Source organism: Uloborus diversus, chromosome 1 (assembly GCF_026930045.1).
Source record: "Uloborus diversus isolate 005 chromosome 1, Udiv.v.3.1, whole genome shotgun sequence".
NCBI classification, from domain to species: domain Eukaryota; kingdom Metazoa; phylum Arthropoda; class Arachnida; order Araneae; family Uloboridae; genus Uloborus; species Uloborus diversus.
This window is the reverse complement of record NC_072731.1, coordinates 263223379-263246830: the sequence shown is the minus strand read 5'-3', so window position 1 is coordinate 263246830 and position 23452 is coordinate 263223379. Positions and strand designations below refer to the sequence as shown.

General features: G+C 32.9%; 1 protein-coding gene across 1 annotated transcript in view; it reads right to left on the bottom strand.

Moving 5' to 3' along the window:
• LOC129227316 (MBT domain-containing protein 1-like) overlaps positions 1-23452 on the bottom strand; it is a 41699-nt gene that overhangs the window by 1848 nt on the left and 16399 nt on the right. The window contains exons 7-13 of the mRNA XM_054861862.1: positions 19651-19730; positions 19299-19548; positions 17354-17433; positions 14961-15198; positions 12328-12363; positions 6590-6682; positions 2148-2213 (exon numbers count right to left, since the gene is read on the bottom strand). Coding sequence (XP_054717837.1) covers positions 2148-2213; positions 6590-6682; positions 12328-12363; positions 14961-15198; positions 17354-17433; positions 19299-19548; positions 19651-19730 — 843 coding nt within the window. The remainder of the gene's footprint in view (positions 1-2147; positions 2214-6589; positions 6683-12327; positions 12364-14960; positions 15199-17353; positions 17434-19298; positions 19549-19650; positions 19731-23452) is intronic.

The following is a 23452-nucleotide window of genomic DNA, read 5'->3' as shown; positions in this document are numbered from 1 at the left end:
TTCTTTATTGGGGGCTTTACATTTTTGGGAAACCATTTTTGGGGTTGGTGAGCTGCAGGGGGCAGAGTGCCCTAGTATTTTCTATAAATCTTGGTGCCATTATTTCTGATTGGAAAGCAAAGGACAAAAGCAACACAGAAAACGTTTCAGCTTCCCAAAGTACAAAAAGCATGTGATTACTTACCGTAAAATCCCGAAAGTAACCTCACCTATTTTCAAAACAAAACTTGTTAATTTCAGAAAAGGGGGGGGGAGGAGAGATTTTTTTGAAAAATTAGCCAAAATAATTGTTTTTAGCAGTATTAATTTTAGAGTGCAGAAAAGAAATAAGTAAATAAGAGTTACTACTAATGAAGAGTGAAAAATTAATTAATTAAAAACCTGTCATAATTTTTAGTAGTAATAAGTTGCATTACTATGCCATTTTTTTCGAAAGAGGCAAAACCCCTATAATTTATGGCTTGAAAATTCATCATGTACAGAAAAAGGGGCAAAATCTTAATGTTCTTGTTTCAGAATAGAAGCAAAAATCGCAATCACGGCCGCAAATTCGTTACGAAGATCGCAATTTTGAAAACTGAGCATTACAAAGTTCGCGAATGTAAACACAGACAAATCTCTAATTTGATTGAGTAAAATATACATTTCTGATGATCGTAAACTCGTTCAATTACTTTATTTCTCCTTTAAAAAAGGTTATTTTTTAAGTTTTGCGCTACTTTTTAAGCAACGCCTTTCAAAAATGGCGCCACGTTTTCAAAATGGCGTTGTTGTGTTGAAGATTGTTCATTTCTACAAGTCAGAACAAAAATGCTCCTTCCCAAATCAATAAAAAGCTGTACAACCGCAAAAATTTTATTTTTTGGTAGGAATAAACCATGGAGACCATTTTTTTTTCTTCTTTTTTGTTCAAATCATTGTGTTTTCTTTTCTTTCTTTTTTTTTGGAAAAGAAAACCTGCTCATGGAGGGGGAACTAAATCTCTGTAAATGCTTTCCAAGTAAAGCAGAAAAGGATATCCTTTTTTTTTTTTGGAGGGAGTGGCAAATGAAGATGATCGAAAATTTTTCAGGTGAAAGGGGGGGGGGGGGCTATAATCGAAGGAGGAATACTTTTGGGATTTTACGTTAAGTGGCTATTTCAACATAGAACGTGTTGGTTAAAGTTTCAGCAGACAGTTAAAACGACCCCATATCGTTGCTCCAGAAGAATAATGAAGTAACAGTAAATTTTTAAGTAATTGAGTTTCAATGCTTAGTGGTATCACATCCTTAAAAACGTACTATGGAACAACAAAGTAATTGTATTTCTACTTTTGACCACTAGAATATAGGAGCAATGAAGGTTATTGATTAACAGATGAAAATTAGGGTTAAAAACTAACAATTTTTAATTTCAAGTATGTAAATATAAAAGTAAAGAATGTATGCTAAACAAACATTTGTCATGATTTTTAGTCACATTTTTCACAGTTTAGTTAGTATTTCTAATATATTTTTAAACTTTTTAGTTTTTTGAAAAATTATAGTTTTAACAACAGTGTCATTGCTCTTTTAGAACAGCAATATGTACCTGTTTCTGATCTAGCACCATATGGCTTTTTTTTTTAAATCTTTGGTCCACCAAAAAAAAAAAGCTTAAAAGGGTTGCAATTTTACTAAGACATGGGCACTCCAAACTAAAATTTTTGGGAGGGGTTTGCTGAATGAAATTCTGAAATTTTCCAAATGATAAAATATAAGCATGCACGCACATATCATATATACATTACATCTAATCATCTAATGAGAAGGAACATTAGGCATCCTTAAAAAGTATTTAAAAACATTTTGAAAAGAAAAAACAACATCAAGTTGCAATATAGTCTCCGAATTTGCCGAATAAAGGAAATTTCTTTGGAGGTCAGTGTCCCCCCGTGATCTTTCATCTGGGCACCCCTGCTAAGACAGCAAAGGCTAAAACTGGTTCAAATTTTCCTCAGAGGACTTCTATGAGAAGGATATTGATCTACCATTCATTAAATGCATGCTAGTATGACTGACTTATGTTTCAACTAAATTTCAAGTAGGTTTCTTTATTCCAAAACTACAAAACATAAAAAAGTTTACCAAGTTTTGTGAAAAAGAAAAGATGTAGTTAGTACTCACCAGAGCCAGAACTATGGCTGGAATCTTCAATTGTCATTATTCGATCCGACCTCAAAGATCTTTTCTCTATAAAACAAAAATTGGATTTTTCTATATATTTGTATAAATATATAAACATGCACACAAGCAGGTTTAATAACTGGGTTCATGATTTTTTTGATTTAAAAAAATAAATAAAAAAAGTCGGATTTTTTAAATTTCAATCGAATTTTTTTTTATTTAAATCAGATTTGTTTTATTTTTATTGAATTTACTAGTGGCACCCGCTCGGCTTTGCCTGTAGTAGAAATATAAAAGGTCATTTGGTTCGCCTGTATATTAAAAAATAATGGATGATGAAGTTCTCGCCAATTGGTTATGTTAAATGGATCACCTATGTTACGGTTCCACGTTATGATGATTTCGTAATTTACTATTCCACGTTGTGATAATTTGCTCGGATATTTTTTTCTTAAAATTGGTACAGAAAACAAAATCGAATTTTGAAAAATCGTTTCGAGGTGCACACCTCCATGCCACAAACTAACTTTGTGCCAAATTTCATGAAAATCAACCGAACGATCTACGCGCTATGCGCATCACAGAGATTCTGACACAGAGAGACTTTCTGCTTTATTATTAGTAATAAAGATAATTACTCATTGCTTTACATTTATAAACATAATATATTTTATATAGTAGATGAATCTGTTCAGCTTACTTTTCAAACTAAGATAAGTTCTCTAACTATTAATACATTTTTAAGATTTATAAATACATTACAATACTTCGATAAGAAGTGATTTTGTTTTATGCTTTGCTTAAAATATGGTTTCCATCATCATGTAGGTTTTAGTGTGAAAGAATATGTTGAGCAATTACTTTTCTTAATTACATGAGTGATGGTGTATGAGAAAAACTGAAAATGTTTATTTGGCTCTATACTGAATTGAACTGTAATTTTGGAGTCAAAGCAATATTGCAAGAAGGAAAATCTGTTTCACACACATCAAGAGGGATCTATGTAGTTTTGCCTGTTGAAGTTAAGATTGTATGATGCAGTGTAGTTAAAAGTTAAATTTAGAGCAACACATTCTTAAAACGCGACATTAATTTATAAAAATAAAATAAACTGATTTTAACTAAGGATTTTGATTTTTAAAAAAATCACTTGATTCAAATCAATGATTAAAAAAAAATCAATTGACTTAAATCATGATTTAAATCAAGCTGATTTAAATCAACGAACCCTGTTTAATAACTATGGTAAGAGGGGGGAGGTTATAGCTATGTATTTACAGAAGCAACTGCTATAAGAGTGACAATTTTTTAGCCCCTTATGGTTTTGACAAATTAATGATTTTACATATTTAGCCATGGAGTAGGTAAAGCACAGCACCAGCAGAAAGGAGTTTTTGAGATATTTGAAGAAACAGTTTTGGATTTCATATTAACAGCAGGGAAATCTAATTGCTGCGTTCTGCACAGTGACGCCCCTATACCGATGCAATTCCTCCTGTTTGCTATTTCGATTCAATGTGTGGGGTCGATCATAAAATTCTTTCCCAGACCACACTCACAGTGAGAAAAACACGTTACGCTTGTGTTTTAGATCTATCATTAGAATGGAAGCTGGATACGTCTAGGATCATAAGTAAATAGCTTTCCTTTTCGAAGAAATGCTGGCAATATGATCTTCAAAATAGCTGAATTCTATCTGGAGCTGGACATTTAATGTGCAGACTTTCTCCGTTTCGTGTGTGATGATGTCTGTGACACTATAGCGAACAATCTTCAGGCCACTGTCATCGAGCTTCTAAGTCCCAAATAGCAGGGAAATTCCCACCTCGAGTCTGATGTAAACAATAACAGGCTCCCTCACTTAAAGGGTCCTGTACATAAGGAAAATCAAAGAAAGTCAAAAGGAGCAAAGAGCTGAGAGCCACAGACAATGGGCACTCGACGTTCATAAATATCTTGAAACATAAAATATTGTAAAATAGCTGTAAATATTAGATGTATATTGAACATCTCTTAGAGTCTATGCATTCTCTTGTTTTCTTTATACGAGAGATGAAAAGGTTACACCCCCCATGATTTCATTCAGGCCACATTCACATGTGACACCTATTTCACATCGGGAACAACATGAACATTATTGCTCATTAATTTGTGAATATTTTAAAATATCATGTTGCTGTATTCATTGCACAGTCTTTTCTTTCGTCAAACTGTCTGCAATTGCTTGCAAAAAGAGAATAAGTGCTTTATTAGAGTGCCCTATGTACTTGCTGAAAAATAAAATAAAGTTTTAAGAGTTTTGTAGGGCTTGACCAGGCTACATGTATCCTGTGAGCCATAGTTTGAGCTGATATAATCCAACTTGTACAAAAAATATTTCAAAGATTTTTATATACAAACATTTAATTGAAAACATAGTTTTAAAAAAAAAAGAAAAATATTTGGTCTATAATTTTTGGGAGCCCCTAAACTGGGCTGTACACCTATTTGCTGCCCTCTCACATTTGTACACCTATTTGCTGTACTCTATTTCACCTATAGGTAAAACAGGCTCTACACCCTTTGCCCCCCCCCCTCCTTCTGGAAAAATTTGAAATGACAGGCCTGCATTAAATACTTAATGTGAGCTAAATTTGGAAGTTTTATGTATAAAAATCAATTTATTTCACATATAGTTTTGAGAGAGAAAGAGAGAAATGCATAATTCTTATGCACAAAAAAAACTATTTACTAAATTTTTTTTTTTGTATTTTCTTTGTAAAAAGATATTTTTGATAAAGTTTGCTCAAAGCAAATCCATTTGTTCGATAAGGATTTATAAAGGATTCAAATTTCCTCGTTGGCTCTGATGTAGACGCTGTTTTAATTCAACAAAATTGAAGTAAAAATTGTTAGATTGAGGTGAGTGGTGAGAGCTCACAAACATAAAACAGTTTGATTTGAATCGGACTATTTCCATAATATTTGTTAGGCAAGGAGAGGCTTCAATTTGGCCCAGAATTAGTTTGTAGCGTGGGGGTGTGAACCTCAAAGTAATTTTTCGGAAATTCGATTTTGTTCTTTTTCTAATCCAATTTTTTAAGAATATTTTTCAGAGCAAAATTATCATAAGATGGACGAGTAAATGACCAAGTTATCATAACGTGGAACCGTAACATGGGCAAGCCGACTGGCGAGAAATTCATCATACATTATTTGTAAATATACAGGCAAACCAAGACCTTTTAATTTTCTACTGCGGGCAAAGCTGTGCGGGTAACACTAGTACACACATATTACAGCAACAAAGTTGACTTTACTAGAGAAAGAAACTGCACAAGCTTTGTTTTCTAAACGCTTTTAGATCTTTTGTAATGCAGCAGAGATCACAATCAATAATAGGAAAAAGTGGTTGTGATCCTTTAGCATAACACTTGACATCAACACACAATCTTAGATGTAACCCCATAAAAATATTGCTTCGAGTTAGAGGGGGGTAACCCATCTTGTTGGAAGATGAATGACCATTGATCATGATATGTTACAGCGAGCAAGGGCGCCCATATAGGGGGGCAAGAGGGGGCTTAAGCTCCCCCCCTTAGAAATTGGAACTTCCTTGCTTTCAGTACTTTTTTCTTTGCAAAAATGTAAAAGCATTTCTTCTCCAGCCATTAATGAATAATTTATTAAAAATGTCAAAATTTAATAACTCTAATCTGCACTGAAATCGGTTTCTTATGGGCGCCCTTGACAGGGAGTGAAACAAGAATAACATTACACTTGATATCTATCGCAGTACGAAAGGTCAACATATCGAGCATTTGCGAAACAAGTACAGTTTTTTTCTTCAATAAAGCCAAAGTTGCTGCTGCATTGGAAATATGTTTGTATACAATGGAGGAAATTATGGCACACCCATTTTGATTCCAATAATTAATTTATTGTTGTCTTATTATTGGTCTTAGCCATATTTTGAAGAAATATTAATCGTTCTTTCACGCTTTTTATAAAAACTCTTAAAAAAAAGCAGACTAAAAACACCTTTGAGGCAGTGCGAAGCAAAGGGATGTAAGTGGCAAAATTAAAAGTTTGGAGATAACCAGTACAAATGGTAGGTGAACCTCTCCTCTGTCTTGGGGCAAGAGATGGTACTAGTAGCCCTGGTAGGTGCTGCTGTACAACATCATTTACAAAAAAAAATTCAATGAAAGCCTACCTAGGATCTGATCTTTAAACGCATTTTACTCGAAACTTGAAAATAGTCCACTTACATCCCATTGCTTCTCACTGCCTCATTTGCACTTTTTTGAAGTATAAAGTTTGTAAAATTAAAAAAAAAAAAGCTTCAAACTCATGGGATGGGTAACTACTTCCACTACCCCTCTCGTAAAACCACCGCTGAAAATGTGAATAAAGTATTGAAAGAACAAAATACTCAGACTAATGAAATATGAAATAGTCACCTCGTTCAGTAGGAGTTCCGGCAGTCTTTGAACATGAAGGCGGGGCTTGGAAATTGTCTGAAGCCTTTTTTCGTTTTGGACCTCTCTTCTTTTCTGAAATAAAGGGGATCTTTTTAATCTTTTTTAGGGATGAAATTAGTTTAGACAGGGCAAAAAACCCACTGTTTTAATACAGTATATCCTTGTTTTATGCAGTTTAAGATTTGACACCTTTATTTTATTGTACCCAAATGAGTTTTGATTTTACCAGGGTTCATACTCAATATCGGAAATGAAATGAAGGAATTTTGAAGGAGTAAAATGAGATTTTGAAGGAGTATTAATGGGCTGTCATTAAACGATGTCACACTTTTTCCAGCATATTTGCCCCCCCCTCCTTCCCCCTTTACAGGGTTGGCAAAAACCCGGGTTTTTTTAAAAAAGCCCATGGAACCAGGGTTTTTTGGGTTTTTTTAAATAAAGCCCAAAAAAACCCAACTAAAGCTGGGTTTTTTAAAAAGAAATGTGGGTTTTTTTGTCTTTTTTTAGGGAAAATGTGGGGTACTTGTAGCATATTGTAGCGTAAGTATATGGACAAAGCGCAAAAATTGTCTTGGGGTAAAAAAGCTGGAAAACTAGTTAAACAGCGTTTTCTGAAGAAAAGCATAAAAGACAAAACCCAAGAATGGTGAAGTTTCAGATTTTTTAGTTTTCATGATTACCAACAGTTAAGGCAAAGTTACTTCTCGAGTGAGAAAATCTATTGTTCGTTTTTAATTGCTACTACTTTTTTTTTTTTGCATTTTACTTTCCTGTATTTCATTTTGTTATGCAAAACTATTGTAAAACCTCAAGTAGTTTTTACTCCCTTTTTACTGAATTGAAGCTTAATCAAGACATTTCTTTGAACTTTATGTTGCCTGTTTTTCTATTTCTGTGTACAGAGTAAGAAATATTAATCTTTTTCGTAAGATAATGAAAATACTGTACATCCTTTTCTGTTTTCTGTCTGACCGTTTGAGAAACCTGTTAATTTCTAAAAAATATACCTTGTTTATTCGAGATTTGCGACGTGTTTGTTTGCAGGAAATAATTCACATGAAAGCTTTTTAGCTAGAGTAGTTTCCTCTGTACAATCTGCAAATATTGGGAAAATCAGACGTGACAGGACTTAGTCAAAATAATTTGAGTCCATTTATTTATCAGTTAAAGAAAAAAGTTAAATATATTTATTTAAAATCTTCGAAACATTTTTTTAATGCTGTTAAGAGTTGAGAAATACTATTTCAAAAAATTCATTTTTTATGTCCAATGTCTGTGGTGAAGAAGAAATGAAAAAGAAGTTTAAATTGTGAAAGTATTTAAATTAATTTTTTAAAAAACTTCTCCGAAAATTAAAAAAACCCAAAAGTGGGCTAAATAATGGGTTTTTTTAAATAGGTTTTTTCAAAAAAACCCATTGGGTCTGACCCAATTGGGTCCAATCCGGCCAACCCTGCCCCTTTATCAATAAGTGTCACACTTCACCTAACTCCTCCTCCTGTCACCATGTCATATTTTTATAAACATATTGTTACAATAACTGAGTGATGTCACTATTTGTCATCCACTCTATTCCTATTGTCACAATGTCACGAACCCATCTCTCCCTCAAGGCATGACATCAGTTGTAGATGACACTTTTTAAAATATCATAACTGCTACGATTTACAAAAAAAAAGTTTTTCTAACACAATCACTTAATATAGTACATTTACTTATGTGTTTTTAAATATTTGAATAATAATTAGACAACCTGACTTCTGCTATTAAGAGTGTGGTGAAGGGGAAAACAATAATTCTACAATTTGAAAAAATAGCCAAGCACTATATTTAAGCATGTTTTCCTCACTTATGAAATGTCTTAGATATCTAATAAAATTTTCACCTTCAACTTTTATCAATTTGTAAATCACATCTTTATGAAAAGAAAAAAAAATAAATAAATATACGAAATTGCTACATTAAAATCGCCCTTGTGGCGAAGTCAGTTGTTGATTGAATTATTTTAAGTTACTGTCATAGAGGAAGATTATGTAGACTTGAACTAAAAAAGAAGGAGTTTTGAAGGAGATGAAACCAAAATGAAGGAGTATTGGAGTGAAGGAGCGTATGAACCCTGTTTTACGTGGAACAAACAGACAAAATGTTCCCCTCTTTCAAAATCCAAACTCATGAAATTGCAGATAACGCGTAATAAACTGCATTTTGGTGTGCTAATAATCGAGCTGGAGGCATTTTATGCAATTGGTTCCATACCTCTTTCCATGGTAAAAGTTATTAAACTCCCACAGTTCAGAACTCACCGGAAGAAGAGCTTTTAGGAGGAACAAAGGAGGAGAAAACCAACCAGGATACCGACATCGATGACACCCAATCAAAAACGTTCACATTGAAAATTCTGAGCCATTCCTTGATAATAGCAAACGACCTTTCTGATTTATTAGTGAAGGATGATGGATATAATGGAAATGACGCAAGTGATCATGGATGTTTTAATGCTCTGCAAAGAATGACAGAGAAAAATTCTTAATGACTGCCAGAAGAATATCACAGCCAGTTCCTTTTTATAAACACTAAATTAATTTATGTTTTCTTTATGCATGTTGTGCATCGATATAAGTACACATTAAACTTATTATAAAATTAGTCATCATTAGAATGCACTAATTTTTTCATTTATGGAACCTAACCACTATTTTAACAGTACTACTAGAAAGTTGCCCGTCAAGGTATGACGTGTGAAAATAAATAGCTTCTACATTTGAACGAAGCCATTGCATGTTTGGTGATATTTTGATAATTAAAATTGTAACCCTAACTCCAGTAGGTAGGGTTAATTGTTGACCATTTTTTTCGTTCCTTCATTCTCCTGAAATGACCAGGAAAACTAGTCGCTGAATCGAGTTCAGCCTAGTCACAATAAAGCCTTTCAATGCATGTCAAACATTACCAAAACATATTATCAAATGATCGTGCCGTGGCGTGAGTTTCATTGTTGAAGCACGCGGGTTACTCGATCATCAGCTATTATTTATATGAGGAATAAGTCTTGACTTATGCAGTTTTGATTTACGCGGCATTTCCGAGGAACGTAACCCCAGCGTAAAACAAGGTCTACTGTAAAAAAGTGCATTTGTAAAGTGCTTAAAAATAATCTTGAAATTATACTACATTCATTTAAGAAATCTTTTTTTTTTTTTTTTTTTTGAGGATTAAAGAAAGCTCCTGAGCATTATTCATTGTGGTAGCTTTTAACATAAAAAAGTGGAAACACTTCCCATCAAGTCACTGCCATTCTTGCATGTAACACCATGGGGTTTGACAAAGAAAACTGAGGCATATTTCTATGAAGTCTGTTTTCCAATAACAATTAAAGGGAAAAAATCATTTTTTTTCTCAAAGTTTTTGATAATTTCAAAATGGGATTGCCAAAAAATTATAACCTTCCAAAGTTAGCAAGCATTTTAACGTTGCTGTATAAGTATTTATAAGGAAAATTCATAAAATAATCTTTAATTATATATAAATTTCTCAAAGTTTAGAATTTTCATTATTTATGATGCTGTGTTTTGAAGACAAGAATCAGTGCAATGCGTTATAATGCTACACGATCACACCTCTTAACTAAAATTTTAAAATTCAGTTCATGCTCTATTAGAGATGATTAGACAATGTATGGGTCATTCTCCAGAAAGTGTAACTTTTGAACGCAAATATTTTTCGAAACCTTTTGTTTTCTTTCTTTTTCATTCTTACATAAAGTGTTATCTACTAGAAGTAACCATAAACAATGGCCCAGCTAAGTTCCAATGATTTTACTCATAAATAAAATAAATAAATAAATGCCTTGTTCACGGAAATAAATATTAATATCTAAAAATCGAGGCCAATTTAATATCAAAGTAGTAATTTTGTTAAATGTTCAAACAATCAGTTAGTTAAATGATTAGTGGGAATATAATATTAAGCTCTCTTACGACTTAATTAGTAGTTTCAAATGTATGTTAAAAAATAGTATTTAGTAAATTTGAGGATATATTGGCAATTTATAATTTCGGTTGAATGCCTATTATTGATGTATTTCCCCTCCATCGTTTTTTTCTTCCCAAAACCAGTTTTCGATCGGCGTTGCCATGACAGCAAGTCGTATTCTACAGGACCTGTCGACGGGACGAGAAGCCAGATATCTGACATCCGTAGAGTTGGGAGACGCATTTCATTGGTCTCCACGAGATGAGCATGCTCTCTAAAGGGTGAGAGTAATGACATGTGCTTTGTCATTACTCTCACCCTTTAGAGAGCATGCAAATTCTCTGCCCAGATTGTACACCTATTTGCTGCCCCCCCCCCATTTGTACACCTATTTGCTGTACACCTGTTTCACCTATAGTGAAACAGACTCTACACCCTTTGCCCCCCCCCCCCCCCCTTTCCTTCTGAAAAAATTTGAAATGACAGGCCTGCATTAAATACTTAATGAGCTAAATTTGGAAGTTTTATGTATAAAAATCAATTTATTTCACATATAGTTTCGAGAGAGAGAGAAAGAAATGCATAATTCTTATACACACACAAAAAAAAAAAAAAACTATTTACTATTTTTTTTTTTTTTTTTTTTTTTTTGTATTTTCTTTGTAAAAAGATATTTTTGATAAAGTTTGCTCAAAGAGCAAATCCATTTGTTCAATAAGGATTTATAAAGGATTCAAATTTCCCCGTTGGCTCTGATGTAGATGCTGTTTGAATTTAACAAAATTGGAGAGCATGCCCGTTCGCAATATATGAATGCTTTTCCCTTTTCAGAAAATGTAAGTCTGTCCACTTTACGTGGCCAACGTGATGTGCGAACGCTGTCTGAATTACGCTTAAACCTTTGAACCCGTACAGTGTACGTGCTACCCGAAATTGACCTCATCTGGTTTGCCCATACAGCATACGGGCATCTCCTTTCCTTTTCTGGTTTGTCCGCATTTTTCATTATTGAAAGAGACTATTTAGTATTATTTTTCAACAGATGGCGTGGCTTGTCCATGTAAATGAAATGCTTTTCATCTGGGTTTTTTATGTAGCGGGAACTTTTCTTTGACATTTTTGTTCGACTGTATGCCGTGCTTGTGAATCTTATGGAAATTATGGATGGAATAGAAAACGAAAATACTTTCTTGTTAGATGATGAACTACATTCTGATACAGATACAGACATTTCTTCTAATTATTTGGATTATTCCTCAGACGACTGGTACAGTGAGCTCAGCTCTGATAAAGATTTGAGTTCTGCAAGAATTTTTACCGAGGTTGATGTGAAAAATCCACCTGTTCCGTGTCCTCGATTTAAATTTTCTGGTATCCCCTCTGTGCAAGTACAATTTGACGACACTTCTGATGTTCTACAATTTTATAAAACATTCATTGATTTTTCACTCTTGAGTAAAATTGTGGAAGAGACAAATAAATACGCTAAACAGTGCAATACAAAAATATGCCTTTTTTGGAAGCATTTCTGGTAAAATAATTGACCGCTTAAAGTGTTAAGAGGAGTCAGGAACAACTTCTGACCAGCACCACTGCCAACAGTAATGTCTCATGTTACTGACAGCTAAGTGATTTATTGCTGCAGGTAGGTGATGCTTACTTTGTGGAGGGTCATTTAAATAAAGTTTTTGTTTTTATGCATACCCCAGTAGGACACTCATTAGAAACAAATGGCTTATACTTACTTCCAGCATACAGCTTCTTTTTCTTCTTATATGTGACTATGGAATAAAAAGAAGGATCAATTAAATGTAAACAAATAAAATGCACACCAAAAATGAAATATTTGGCAAGATAAAAGAAACATAAAAAATATTTTCTTATCAGTCAATAAAAAATAGTTAGTTATTACAACATTTACAACAAAAATTCTACATACAAAAAGAAAAACAACTTATTCAACTTACAAAAACTTTAATGAAAAGGGATAACCCACATCCTTTGTGAATCCTTTAATCCATTTTTTTTTTAAATATAAAATCAAATTCCCTGAGATTTCAAAGTTTTCCATAGTAAAATTTCAGAAATTCTAGACATCACAAAAAATATTTCCGTGATTTTAATTTGATTTAAAAATAATTAGCAGTATAAAAGAAATATGAGAAATATTATTTTCTTTTCAGTCAATAAAAAATAGTTAGCCATATCGCATTTGCAACAAAAATTCTACGTACAAAAGGAAAAACATTTGCAGTTTATTCAACTTACAAAAACTTTAACGAAAAGGGATAATCCACATCCTTTGTGAATCCTTTAATCCATTTTTTTCTTTTAATTATGAAATCAAATTCTCGGAGATTTCAAAGTTTTCCACAGCAAAATTTCAGAAATTCTGGACACCACGAAAAATATTTCCATGATTTTAATTTGATTTAAAACATAATTAAACCACTGTAGTATCACGACAACATGTCTATATATATATAGACATACATAAAGAGATATGCTTAAAGCCCCTACAAGTATTTCTAGCTTTGTATTTCAATTCAAAATTGTCCACATGGCCCCCCCTTTCCCCCTATATACTTGTAAAATTTAAAATATCATACAGAATGTCCATTGTTCTTTAGATTTATTCAAACAGCATTGCTGTCATTTTGCATGACTGATTTCTTTACATTCTACTAAATTTTGTTCATGAATTCATATCTGCCAACCTTAAAGTTCAACTATTATGAAACAAATGAGAGAATCAAATGGGGGCTGAAACAGGAGCAGAAAAAATTTAGTACTTAAAAAATACGACTCTGGAATTATTTAAATTTCTGATGCTTTGCAAAATTTTCTTAGTAAATAAAAAGATATAAAAAGTAATGTAACCATTAAATTATTTCAACTTGAGTGTATTTCAACTGCAGCATTTGAAAAAAGAAAACACCCCCTCATCCTCCACACAAAATACATAAAAAAAAGAGAAACTGATGAAAAAAGAAAAACTGATTAAGGTTTTGTAAGAAAAATACAAAATACTCCAAAGAAATAATTGACAGATTTAGAGCTCATTCGCTTAAAATTTAATGTGTTCCCACTGAAAAAAATTAATTCAATAATTTAATAGCTAAAATTAAGTCAAAAAATGAATGTTAAACTAAAAAATAAAATAGGCAGATTTACGCTACCTAGCAGCATTTATTAAAATAGCTTTGAACTTTCAAAATGGCACACTGAAATTTTTTAAGCAAATTTTTAAGGGGTCTAAGGACCTTTAATCTTCAAAATTTTCGACTTTCTGGAAAAAATATAAGTTATGCATAACTTAATTCTGAACAATTTGATACCTTATTTATTACCATCCACAAAATTTTTTTCAAGTTATTATCAAGTTATGCGTAACCTTTCCCCATAGAGATTTATGTTAACAGCAGCTGTTTAAACCTCTTTTTCTCAGGTGCCGGTTTCACTGGTTTTTTGTTTTGCATAGTGATATCTCAGAACGTTTCTTATATATTTTCGTAAAACTTTTAATGCATGTTTGTCTGGTTTATTTTTATGATCTAAATCTAAATTTATTTTTTAAAAATTAATTATTTATTTTTTTGAAGTTAACATCAAAATTTTCCAAATTTTTGGCCAAAAATATTTTTTTTATAAATATTAACTTTAAATTTTTACTAAAAATTTAGGTTCAGATCATAAAAAGAAACCAGACAAGAACGCATGAAAAGTTTTACACGGAAATATATAAGAAACTTTCTGAGATATCATGCGCGCAAAACGAGAAACCTGAGAAAACGCAACCTGCGAAAAAGAGGCTTCAACAGCTGCTGTTAACATTAAATCTCTATGTGGAAAATTTACGCATTTTTACGATTACTTAAAGTGTTTTTTGCGTATGGTAATAAATAAGGTATCAAATTGTTCAGAATTAAATTATGGATATCATATCTAGAGTGCTCGGGAAAAAGAGTATAAGTCGCGCCTACATTCAGATCAAAATGATATAAGTCAAATAATTTTAATTATTTTCAACAATATAGTTCAAATGAAGGTTAAGCAATGTTGATTTACTAATTTTGAAAAAGAAAATTGTAGTAAACATTGTGAAAATAAACAAACACCTGATGGAGTGGTCTACTTCTGAAATCTAGAAGGAAAGCTGTGGAAAAACAGCTCCCCTTAAAATTCAGTATTTTTGACTTATACTCTTTTGCCCGAGCACCCTAGATATATTTTTCCCAGAAAGTCGAAAACTTTTGAAGGTTAAAGATCCTTAGACCCCCTTAATATTAACTCTAGTAGTGTTGCATTCGAAAATCTGTTATGAGAAAAAAGCGCTTTGTGGAATGAACACTGCAGAGTTCAAGCATGTCTGATTTACCGTCAACAGTGCGAGGAGGTTCCAGGTGATACTTCAAAACCTCACACCATCCAATCGGGAACAAGTCTGGGCTCTCACAGTCGCACCACTGGTCATATTCATCTTGCCAGCCAACGAAATGTACTCTCAACAGACGTCCGACGACCCTCCTCACGTAAGCAACGCATATCAGTCTCGGTTCCATCAAATCAACAGCTTCTAGGTGCATTCCTTCTTCAAAACCATGGGAAGGAATTGGCTGGAATTGAAAGAGTATTTGATGTAAATGTGTAAGACGTTCAAGATTAAAACATTGGGACAACTGTGTGCATTACATAGAATGTATATAAGTGAAATAATTCAAGTTCAAGGTGAAAGTAGTTAAATTTGCATAACTGCTAACCAGTAGCTGCAGGGGTGCCCACAAGGAGGGGGGATTATAGTGCATATTGTGCCACCAAAAAAAAAAAATTGTGGGGGGAGAGGGGATTTTTTATTTATTTGTTTAAGTTGATTTATTGATTTATTTTTAATTTAAATATTTATTTTATTTTATTTTGTTTAAATTTTATTTCATCTATTTATTTAGTATGTGTGTGTGCATGTTATTGGCGTAGCACAGAACTTTTCTAATAAAAAAATAACAATAAATATTTTTAAAAATTAAATAAGTATGAAAAATAAATTTAAAAAAGTGAGCTGAAAAAAAAAATTTAAAAAAAGAAAAAAAATGGTTCAGGATTTTTTTTTTTTTTTTTTGATGGGCACCCTGAATAGATGAAAAGAATAGGAGCATCAGAAGAAAAAAATAGGAGTGACGGGGCTTAAGTACGGAATATTAGCAAGAAAGTTTAGAATTTAAAAATAAGACTGTGATATCCCAGTTTAATTATATTGCTATGTATAATTTTTCTATTCAGTGGTAAGTAGTAAAATATTAAGCAATAAGTTACTTTAACTTTCCCAAAATTTGTTTGGAGGTTTGTGCAAAAACAAGCCCGAACCAAAAAAAAAGTTACAAGTTTATAAAATATTATAAGCTGATCAAGGTTTTAAATGGAAAAATAAAAACTACTGCAAATGAAAAATTGAACAATTAATAACTCATTTTCTAAGTACAGTGAAACCCCTCCTAACGGAAACCCTTCCTATAAGGACAATTTTTAATTCCCCCGATTCCAAGGCAAATAACATTATTTAATCCCTGTCTTGGGGTGGTCTCGCGGACACTCCTCTACTGTGGACAAAAAAAAAAAAAAAAAAAAAGGCCCGTTAGTGTCTGTATTAGAGGGGTTTAACTGTATTTAGTTTTACCAAAAAAGCAATTAAAATGAATATAGAATCAAAAATAACAATAAATAAATAAATTGTTAAAATGAAACATAAAATAAGCAGATTGAAGATAGTACATACTGAAAAAGCTTTCAACTTTTAAAATAATTGAAATATTTACAACATACACAAGGACTGAAAACTCCAAAACACTGCATGCAATTTTCTGCAAAGTACGTGCTCAGAGTCGAAAAGTTTCTAAAAATTTCTAAAAACAGATTTTTATTAAAGGAGCTATTTATTGTTAAAATTCAGGAAAGGAAAAGTCTTAAACAGGTCAGTTCCTTCAATACAGTGAATTTTACACCAATTTTCCAAAAATAAATAACTAAATAAATGAATAAATATAAATAAAATAAAGGGTGTTCCAAAACTATCAAATTTTTCTGGAAAAAAATGCAAGAAACTCTGGAAAAACAGAGAGCTTGCATCTATGAATTTGGAAGACAGCATTAAATAAATAAAATATTTTGATACTTTATTGGCAACAAAATGTTTATAGAGGATTAAAGACTTAAATTCCTATTTTAGACTTTAAAAGTTTGAACAAAGCTCCTCCCATCCCCTCCACGCTAAAGAATTTAAAAAAAAAAAAAAAAAAACACACACACAGTGCATTTTTGAAAAGAGAAATCTTCTGAAATTGTGATATTAAATTATGGAGCTACATAAGTATTTAAAAAATTTTTAAAAATATATAAAATAAGTAATGTTTAAACTTAAATTTTTAGTTCAGCTATTTGCATATTTTTCTGCTTTACTTTTTAAGGGATTATAAGCATCCATCAACAAGTTTTACTACTTTAAATTAGGTTACCAAATTCAAATATTTATTTTGTGAAGCGTAGGATTTCAAAACAAATTTTTATATCAAGCACCAATACAACAAAAGCTATCGCTTTTAACAGAATGCAAGACTTAAAACTCATAAAATCACTCACAGAAAGAAGAATGTAATCAACAAGAGTTTGAACTTTAATATAAGTGAATACTGATTTTTTTAAAACATATTACTTATTATGTAGAGAGATATATATGAGATTTTTATTTCAGAAAAATACAATGGACATTAAAATACTTACTCTTTGAAAGTGACCAATTGGAGCTGCTTTTGATTTTGTCTTTTTCAAATAATCGGGCCAGTTAAATGTTCCATCATAACCTGAAGCGTTCAGAAGCAAAAAGAAAAAAAAAAGATATATTAGAAAACAGGAAGGCGGTGTGATGTGAACTATAAATACGTAGTTTTTGAAATTAAAAAATCACTACAATAAAAATCTTGTTCATTAAAATATATTGTGAAGAAAAACTTCAAGAATATGCCAAATTAAAATAGTGTTACAAATTCTGTAAATATTAGTTTTTTTTTGTGATTAATTTGTCGTAATCTAGCTAAATTTGGCGTTTATTAAATTATCTGTCATCTAAAATTATTGTAGCAACGTAACCTGTAAATAGTTTCTTGTGATGAATATACAGCCCCCGTACATTCGGCTGAAGTATACAATCCCCCTATTTTTTTTTCATTGATAAAACTTGTGAATGAAATAAGATAACGGTCTACGATTTTCGAGAAGCATTTCAAATGTTGTGGAAACTTTTCGATGTTTATAAAAACGTGCCGCCTGATAAAAAGTTGAGTTTCGATTGAGATTTCGAACTGAGAGCGTATTAGCTCTGTTTATTGCGAGGCATTTCGCTGTGTTGTTTTTTGTATTTGGAAGTAAATACGTGTGTAACCGCTGAGTTTACGGTGTTGTGTGATAGTTGCTTAATTGCTGATGATTAATTTAGCAGTTGTTGACGATCTTTCCTGTACATAGTGTAAATAAATTTCCTGTGTTTTTAATCAAGAACTGTGTCGTTTTTTCAAGAAAGTTGGAAGCCGCACCGGATCCGTTACAATAGATAAATAAATAAAAAATCTGAACAATTTAAAAAGGGTGATAGAAAAATTTAAGTGGCTGAGAAATATTTTCCCAAAGCTAGACTAAAATAATAATAATAATACAGCTTTTTAATTAGAAATACACTTCTCAAAACTATTGTTCAAAAGTATTGGGAAGGCAGGAGGCAAATTATTAAGTGTTAAAGCCCGGTATTTGTATAAATAAATAACTTTGCAAAAATTGAAAGGTCTACAGTAGAGTATTTGAGAATGTAAGTTTTTTGGGGGAGATATTCAAAGATCTTCCCAGATATACCTCCAAACTGAGAAAAAGCTTTCAAGCTGAAATATTTTTAGTTCTATTCAAAGGTGAAATAATAACAGTTAAAGTTGGTATGAGCACAAATTAATTTGATTCTCTTTAGCCACGTTTACATGGATCTTTTCTACCTAAGAAAAATCTGCTTTTAACCACGTTCCGGTTATTTCCTGGGTAAATGCGGATCTTTTTCCCTTCTGCTATTGACTGGAGTCAGGGCCGGATTTGGAAGTGTGGGGGCCCCGGGGCAACGAAAGAGTGGAGGCCCTCAATCAGGGTTCGAAAAGTTCACCTTATTTTCGAAAATATCCGATACTTTGATATATATCCAAATATTTTTATATACAGTCAATCCTTGATATCTTTTTTTATTACACAAATGTAGTTTTTGAATTGCATGAATTTCACGTTTACATATTTTTTTCTTTTGCGTTTGTAGGAGGGGGGGGGGGGGGAGTGACACCACAAATTACTGCCCCGGGTGTTACCCAAGTTAGGTACGCCACTGGTATTAGTACTCCAAGGTCACACATTTTGCAACATAAAGACTGAAATCTAGAACCATCGCTTTTTATAACATTTTCCTTTCCAATTCGCTATCAAATAAGAAAGTTGCACTTTCAAAATAAGTCACATAAGTCACAAAGTTAATTCATCATTAAATTTAGAAATGGAAGCAAGAGTGAATTAATCCTTTTTTTAAAAGTTTTTTTTTTTTAAACAAATTTTGAAATGCATTTTTATTTTTGAAGGGGACAGGCAGCTGCTCCCCCCCCTGGATGCACCCATGAATACAAAAAATAAATAAAAAAGAAGTTACCTTTTGGGGTTGTGAGTTTTATTCCATTTTCTTCACAAAATCCAACTGGGAATATAGACGGCGATGATGCATGGTAACAAAAGCAGTCAGTGCCATTTTTTGTCATCATTCCATCAATGCCGATCATCAAATAATTGTTCCTCAAAACATCAGTAATAGTTGCAACACAAATCGTTGAAAGGTTCAATGGATCAATGGCTTCCAGTTTCATTCCTTTCGTAATAGTTATTTCTTTGGCAGGGTTATACACCTAAGAGTGGAACAAAATGTAGCCCAATTGTCCTTTTTAATACTTTTTTTTAAGGAAAAGAGAATCATCAAGTGAATAAAATAAACACTTCAATATACATACCGGTAAAAACTTGTCCCATGTTGCATCATTTTTTTCAAATGTTCTGCACAGAACTTTCTTTAAAGATTGGCGAGCATAAACTATGAAAAATACAATGAATTGTTCAGAGCTTGGAATACAAATTACAGTCAATTCCCAATAACTCAAATAATTACTATAAGTCGAAGTTTTTATTAAGTCCTGACTCCTTTGTCTTTAATTCCATGCTAATTATTCTCAATATCTCGAAGTTAACTTCCTTTAACTCGAAGTTTTTTCAAAAGAACAATTAAAAAAAAAAAAAAAGAAAGAAACAAGTGACTATGAGAGAAAAAATTAATTCACCTTCATTTGCAATTCCAGCACAATAGACCTCAAAAGCAAGAAGAGCACCCAAGGGCTCCCATATGCAAAATTGTAAGGGGGGGGGGGGGGCTCAAATATTTTCCCCATGGGTTAGTAAGGCATTTTCTCCATGGAAACCGATTTCAGAACAGATTAGAGTCATTAAATCTCGCCAACTGGCTTGCCCACGTTACAGTTCCACTTTATGATAGCTTGGTAATTTACTCGTCCATCTTATGATTATTTTGCTCGGGAAAATGTTTTTAGAATTGGAATAGAAAAAGAACAAAATCAAATTTTCGAAAAATTGCTTCGAGGTACACACCCCCATGCTACAAACTAATTCTTTGCCAAATTTCATGAAAATCGGCCGAATAGTCTAGGCGCTATGCGCGTCACAGAGATCCTGACAGACTGAGAGGTATCCAGACAGAGAGACTTTCAGCTTTATTATTAGTAAAGATAAAGAGGACAAAAAAAAAAAAAAAAGCGAAAATGGGAAGAAAAAAAAAAGTTGGGGAATTTTATAAGAAAATTTGGCTATTTGGGGAAAAAATAATTTTTTCAAAAGAGAAAAATTATTGAGGAAGTCGATTCATTTTATGAAAATATTAGTGGAAAAATAATTTTTGAATTTGGGGAATTTTGATAGGAAACATTGCTTTTTGGGGAAAAGTTGGAAGGGAATTGGGGAAATCTGGATTTGACCATCTGGCAACACTGTTTGCCATGTTGCTGGACTACGAATTTGCTTTTAAGCTGTCAAGTTGTCAAGTCAACTGATTGTACCTATATTCAAAGGCTGACCTAAGTTAAGATTCGTCCCCCTTCATTCTTTAGTTCAATTATTTGCTGATAAGTTCCAGAGAGACAGAGTGAGTTTTCTTTACTATTAAAGATGTCTAAGCAAGTACTCCGTCAACGATATTAACAGAGAAAGAGAAACTTCTAAAGTGGTAGAATACATGAATCCGAATTTGAAACGAATGAAGATGTGCACCTTTCCTGAAGTAGAATCAGCTCTATTCAAGTGGTTCCAGCAGTATCGAAATCAAAACCATGCTTCTGATTTTCTTCTCTCAACATTTTTGATTAAACTGTGCATATTGTGCTTAAAAACTTTTAAGTTCTGTAATTTTGTCTGTTATATGTACATACTAATTAAAATATTCCATGGTTCTTAATATTAAAATGTCGAAAACCGAAACTAGCGATAAGTCAAACTTCCGATAAGTCTAAGTTTTTAGTAGGTTGCTTTAGATTCGAGTTATCCCGAATTGACTGTATATGATCGATTGCAACTACAAAGCAAATGAGCAGAGATGAACCTCATAAATGTAGCATAAATATGATGCATTTTAAGTAAAATGGTATAGAAAAAACTGCAGCGGCGGATGGGGCAGCATGAACTGGCCCTGGCATTTAAGGGTGCAAATGTGAGGGGGGGGGGGAGTGGGGGTTCAAGCCCCCCCCCCCCCCTTTGAAATTAGAACTTCCTTGCTTTTACTATATTTTCTTTGCAAAAATGTAAAAATGTAAAAACATTTCCTCTCCAGCCATTCATGAATAAGTTATTGAAAATGTCAAATTTTAATAACTCTAATCTGTATTGAAATCGGTTTCTACAGGGAAAATATCCCGCTAAACCATGGGGAAAATAACTGAGCACCCCCCCCCCCTTTAAATTTTGCATATGGGCGCCCTTGCTGACATTTACAGATCAGACGGCCCCTCAAGAGTTGCTGCTTGAAGAGGAGAAGCCCCCCCCTTCTCTCTCTAGTTTTTTTCAAATGAAGGGCTCAGGCGAGAATGTGATATGCCACATGATGAAATTATTTTTCAGTAGGCCAATTTCCAACTTTTTCAAAATATTTGTAGAGAATTTTTCAATATTCTGCAATACCAAAATCAGATATGTTTTTCTCCAAATGACACAAACCATTGTCATGTTTATTTCAATTTTAGTTGTGCGAAACAAAAATTTTGATCGAAAGGTCACTCCTTATGGCTTGTCACATTTCTGCCACTAGTCCTAAATAAAGAAGCACCAGGACGAGCTTCCTTTGTACCGCTCATGCATAGGGGCCTGTCTCCAAGAGGAACCACGTTTTGCTTGAGTCTGAGTAAGAAAGGGCTTCACTAAGAGGAGAAGTCCCTCTGCTCAACTCACGAGCCAACCCATCAGCAATCTCATTTCCATAAACATCTACAGGTAGTTATCAAAATAATGGAAACACCTGTGAATAAAAGTGACAATTTTGACTGTACTTCGTAAGTAATAAAGAATAAAACTAGATATCTGTTATATTCAGTACTATTGGCACCCGCACGACTTCGCCCGTAATAGAAAAATTAAAGGTCTTTTGGTTCGCTTGTATATTTACAAATAATGTATGGTGAATTTTCTCGCCAATTGGCTTGTACCGACGTTACAGTTCCACGTTATGATCATTTCGTATCTCGCCAATTGGCTTGTGCCCATGTTACGGTTCCACGTTATGATAATTTCGTAATTTATGATAGTTTTTTTTCTTTAAATTGGAATAAAAAAAGAACCACATCGAATTTTCGAAAAATCGCTTCGAGGTGCACACCCCCATGCTACATACTAACTTTGTGCCAAATTTCATGAAAATCGGCCGAACGGTCTAGGCGCTATGCGCGTCACAGACATCCTACAGACATCCAGACATCCTCCGGACAGAGAGACTTTCTGCTTTACTATTAGTAAAGAAATTACCGCCCATTAGCCAGGGCTAAAGCAGAAATGCATGAAATACACCACCAGCTCAGTCATTTCCAGCCGAGGACTGCAGTTTCGTGCTTATTAGCACTCATCAGCCCGGCATAGGAAAATGACCGAGCTGGAGGTGGAAAACCTCCTTAAGGAAGCCTAGAGTGCCAAACAACAGTCCTTGGCTGGAAATGACTGAGCTGGTGGTGTATTTCATGTAGACATGTTGTTTTTTTAATTAATTAATTATTTTTTTTAATTTTTTTTTAATTATTTTTTTTTATTAATATAAATAGCAATGTACATATTGTGGTAGTTATATGGTGACTTAATTGAAGTTCTGGATTTTTTTCAAGCGCGTGAAATGTCGGATCTCTCAAATTTTAAAAGAGGCCAAATTGTTGGAGCGCGTCTAGCTGGAGCAAGTGTAACGGAAATATCTCAACTTTTTTGGTGTTTCTAGAGGTACAGTATCAAATGGCATGACAGCATACACAGAGCGCGGTAAGACAAGCTTAGTGAAAGGAACTTATGGCATTGAAGAGGATTGTAATGTCTGAAAAGCAAACAATAGCAGTGTTTGCTTTTAACTTTAAATTATTTTCTTTAAATTATCGGCTGTGGACCGAGAATAAAAATAAAATAATATTTTATGCCAACAAGCAGCACAAGTGACCACAGAACTCAATCACCATCTGGATTCACCAGCGTGAGCGATTACAGTCAGAAGGCACCTTTATCAAC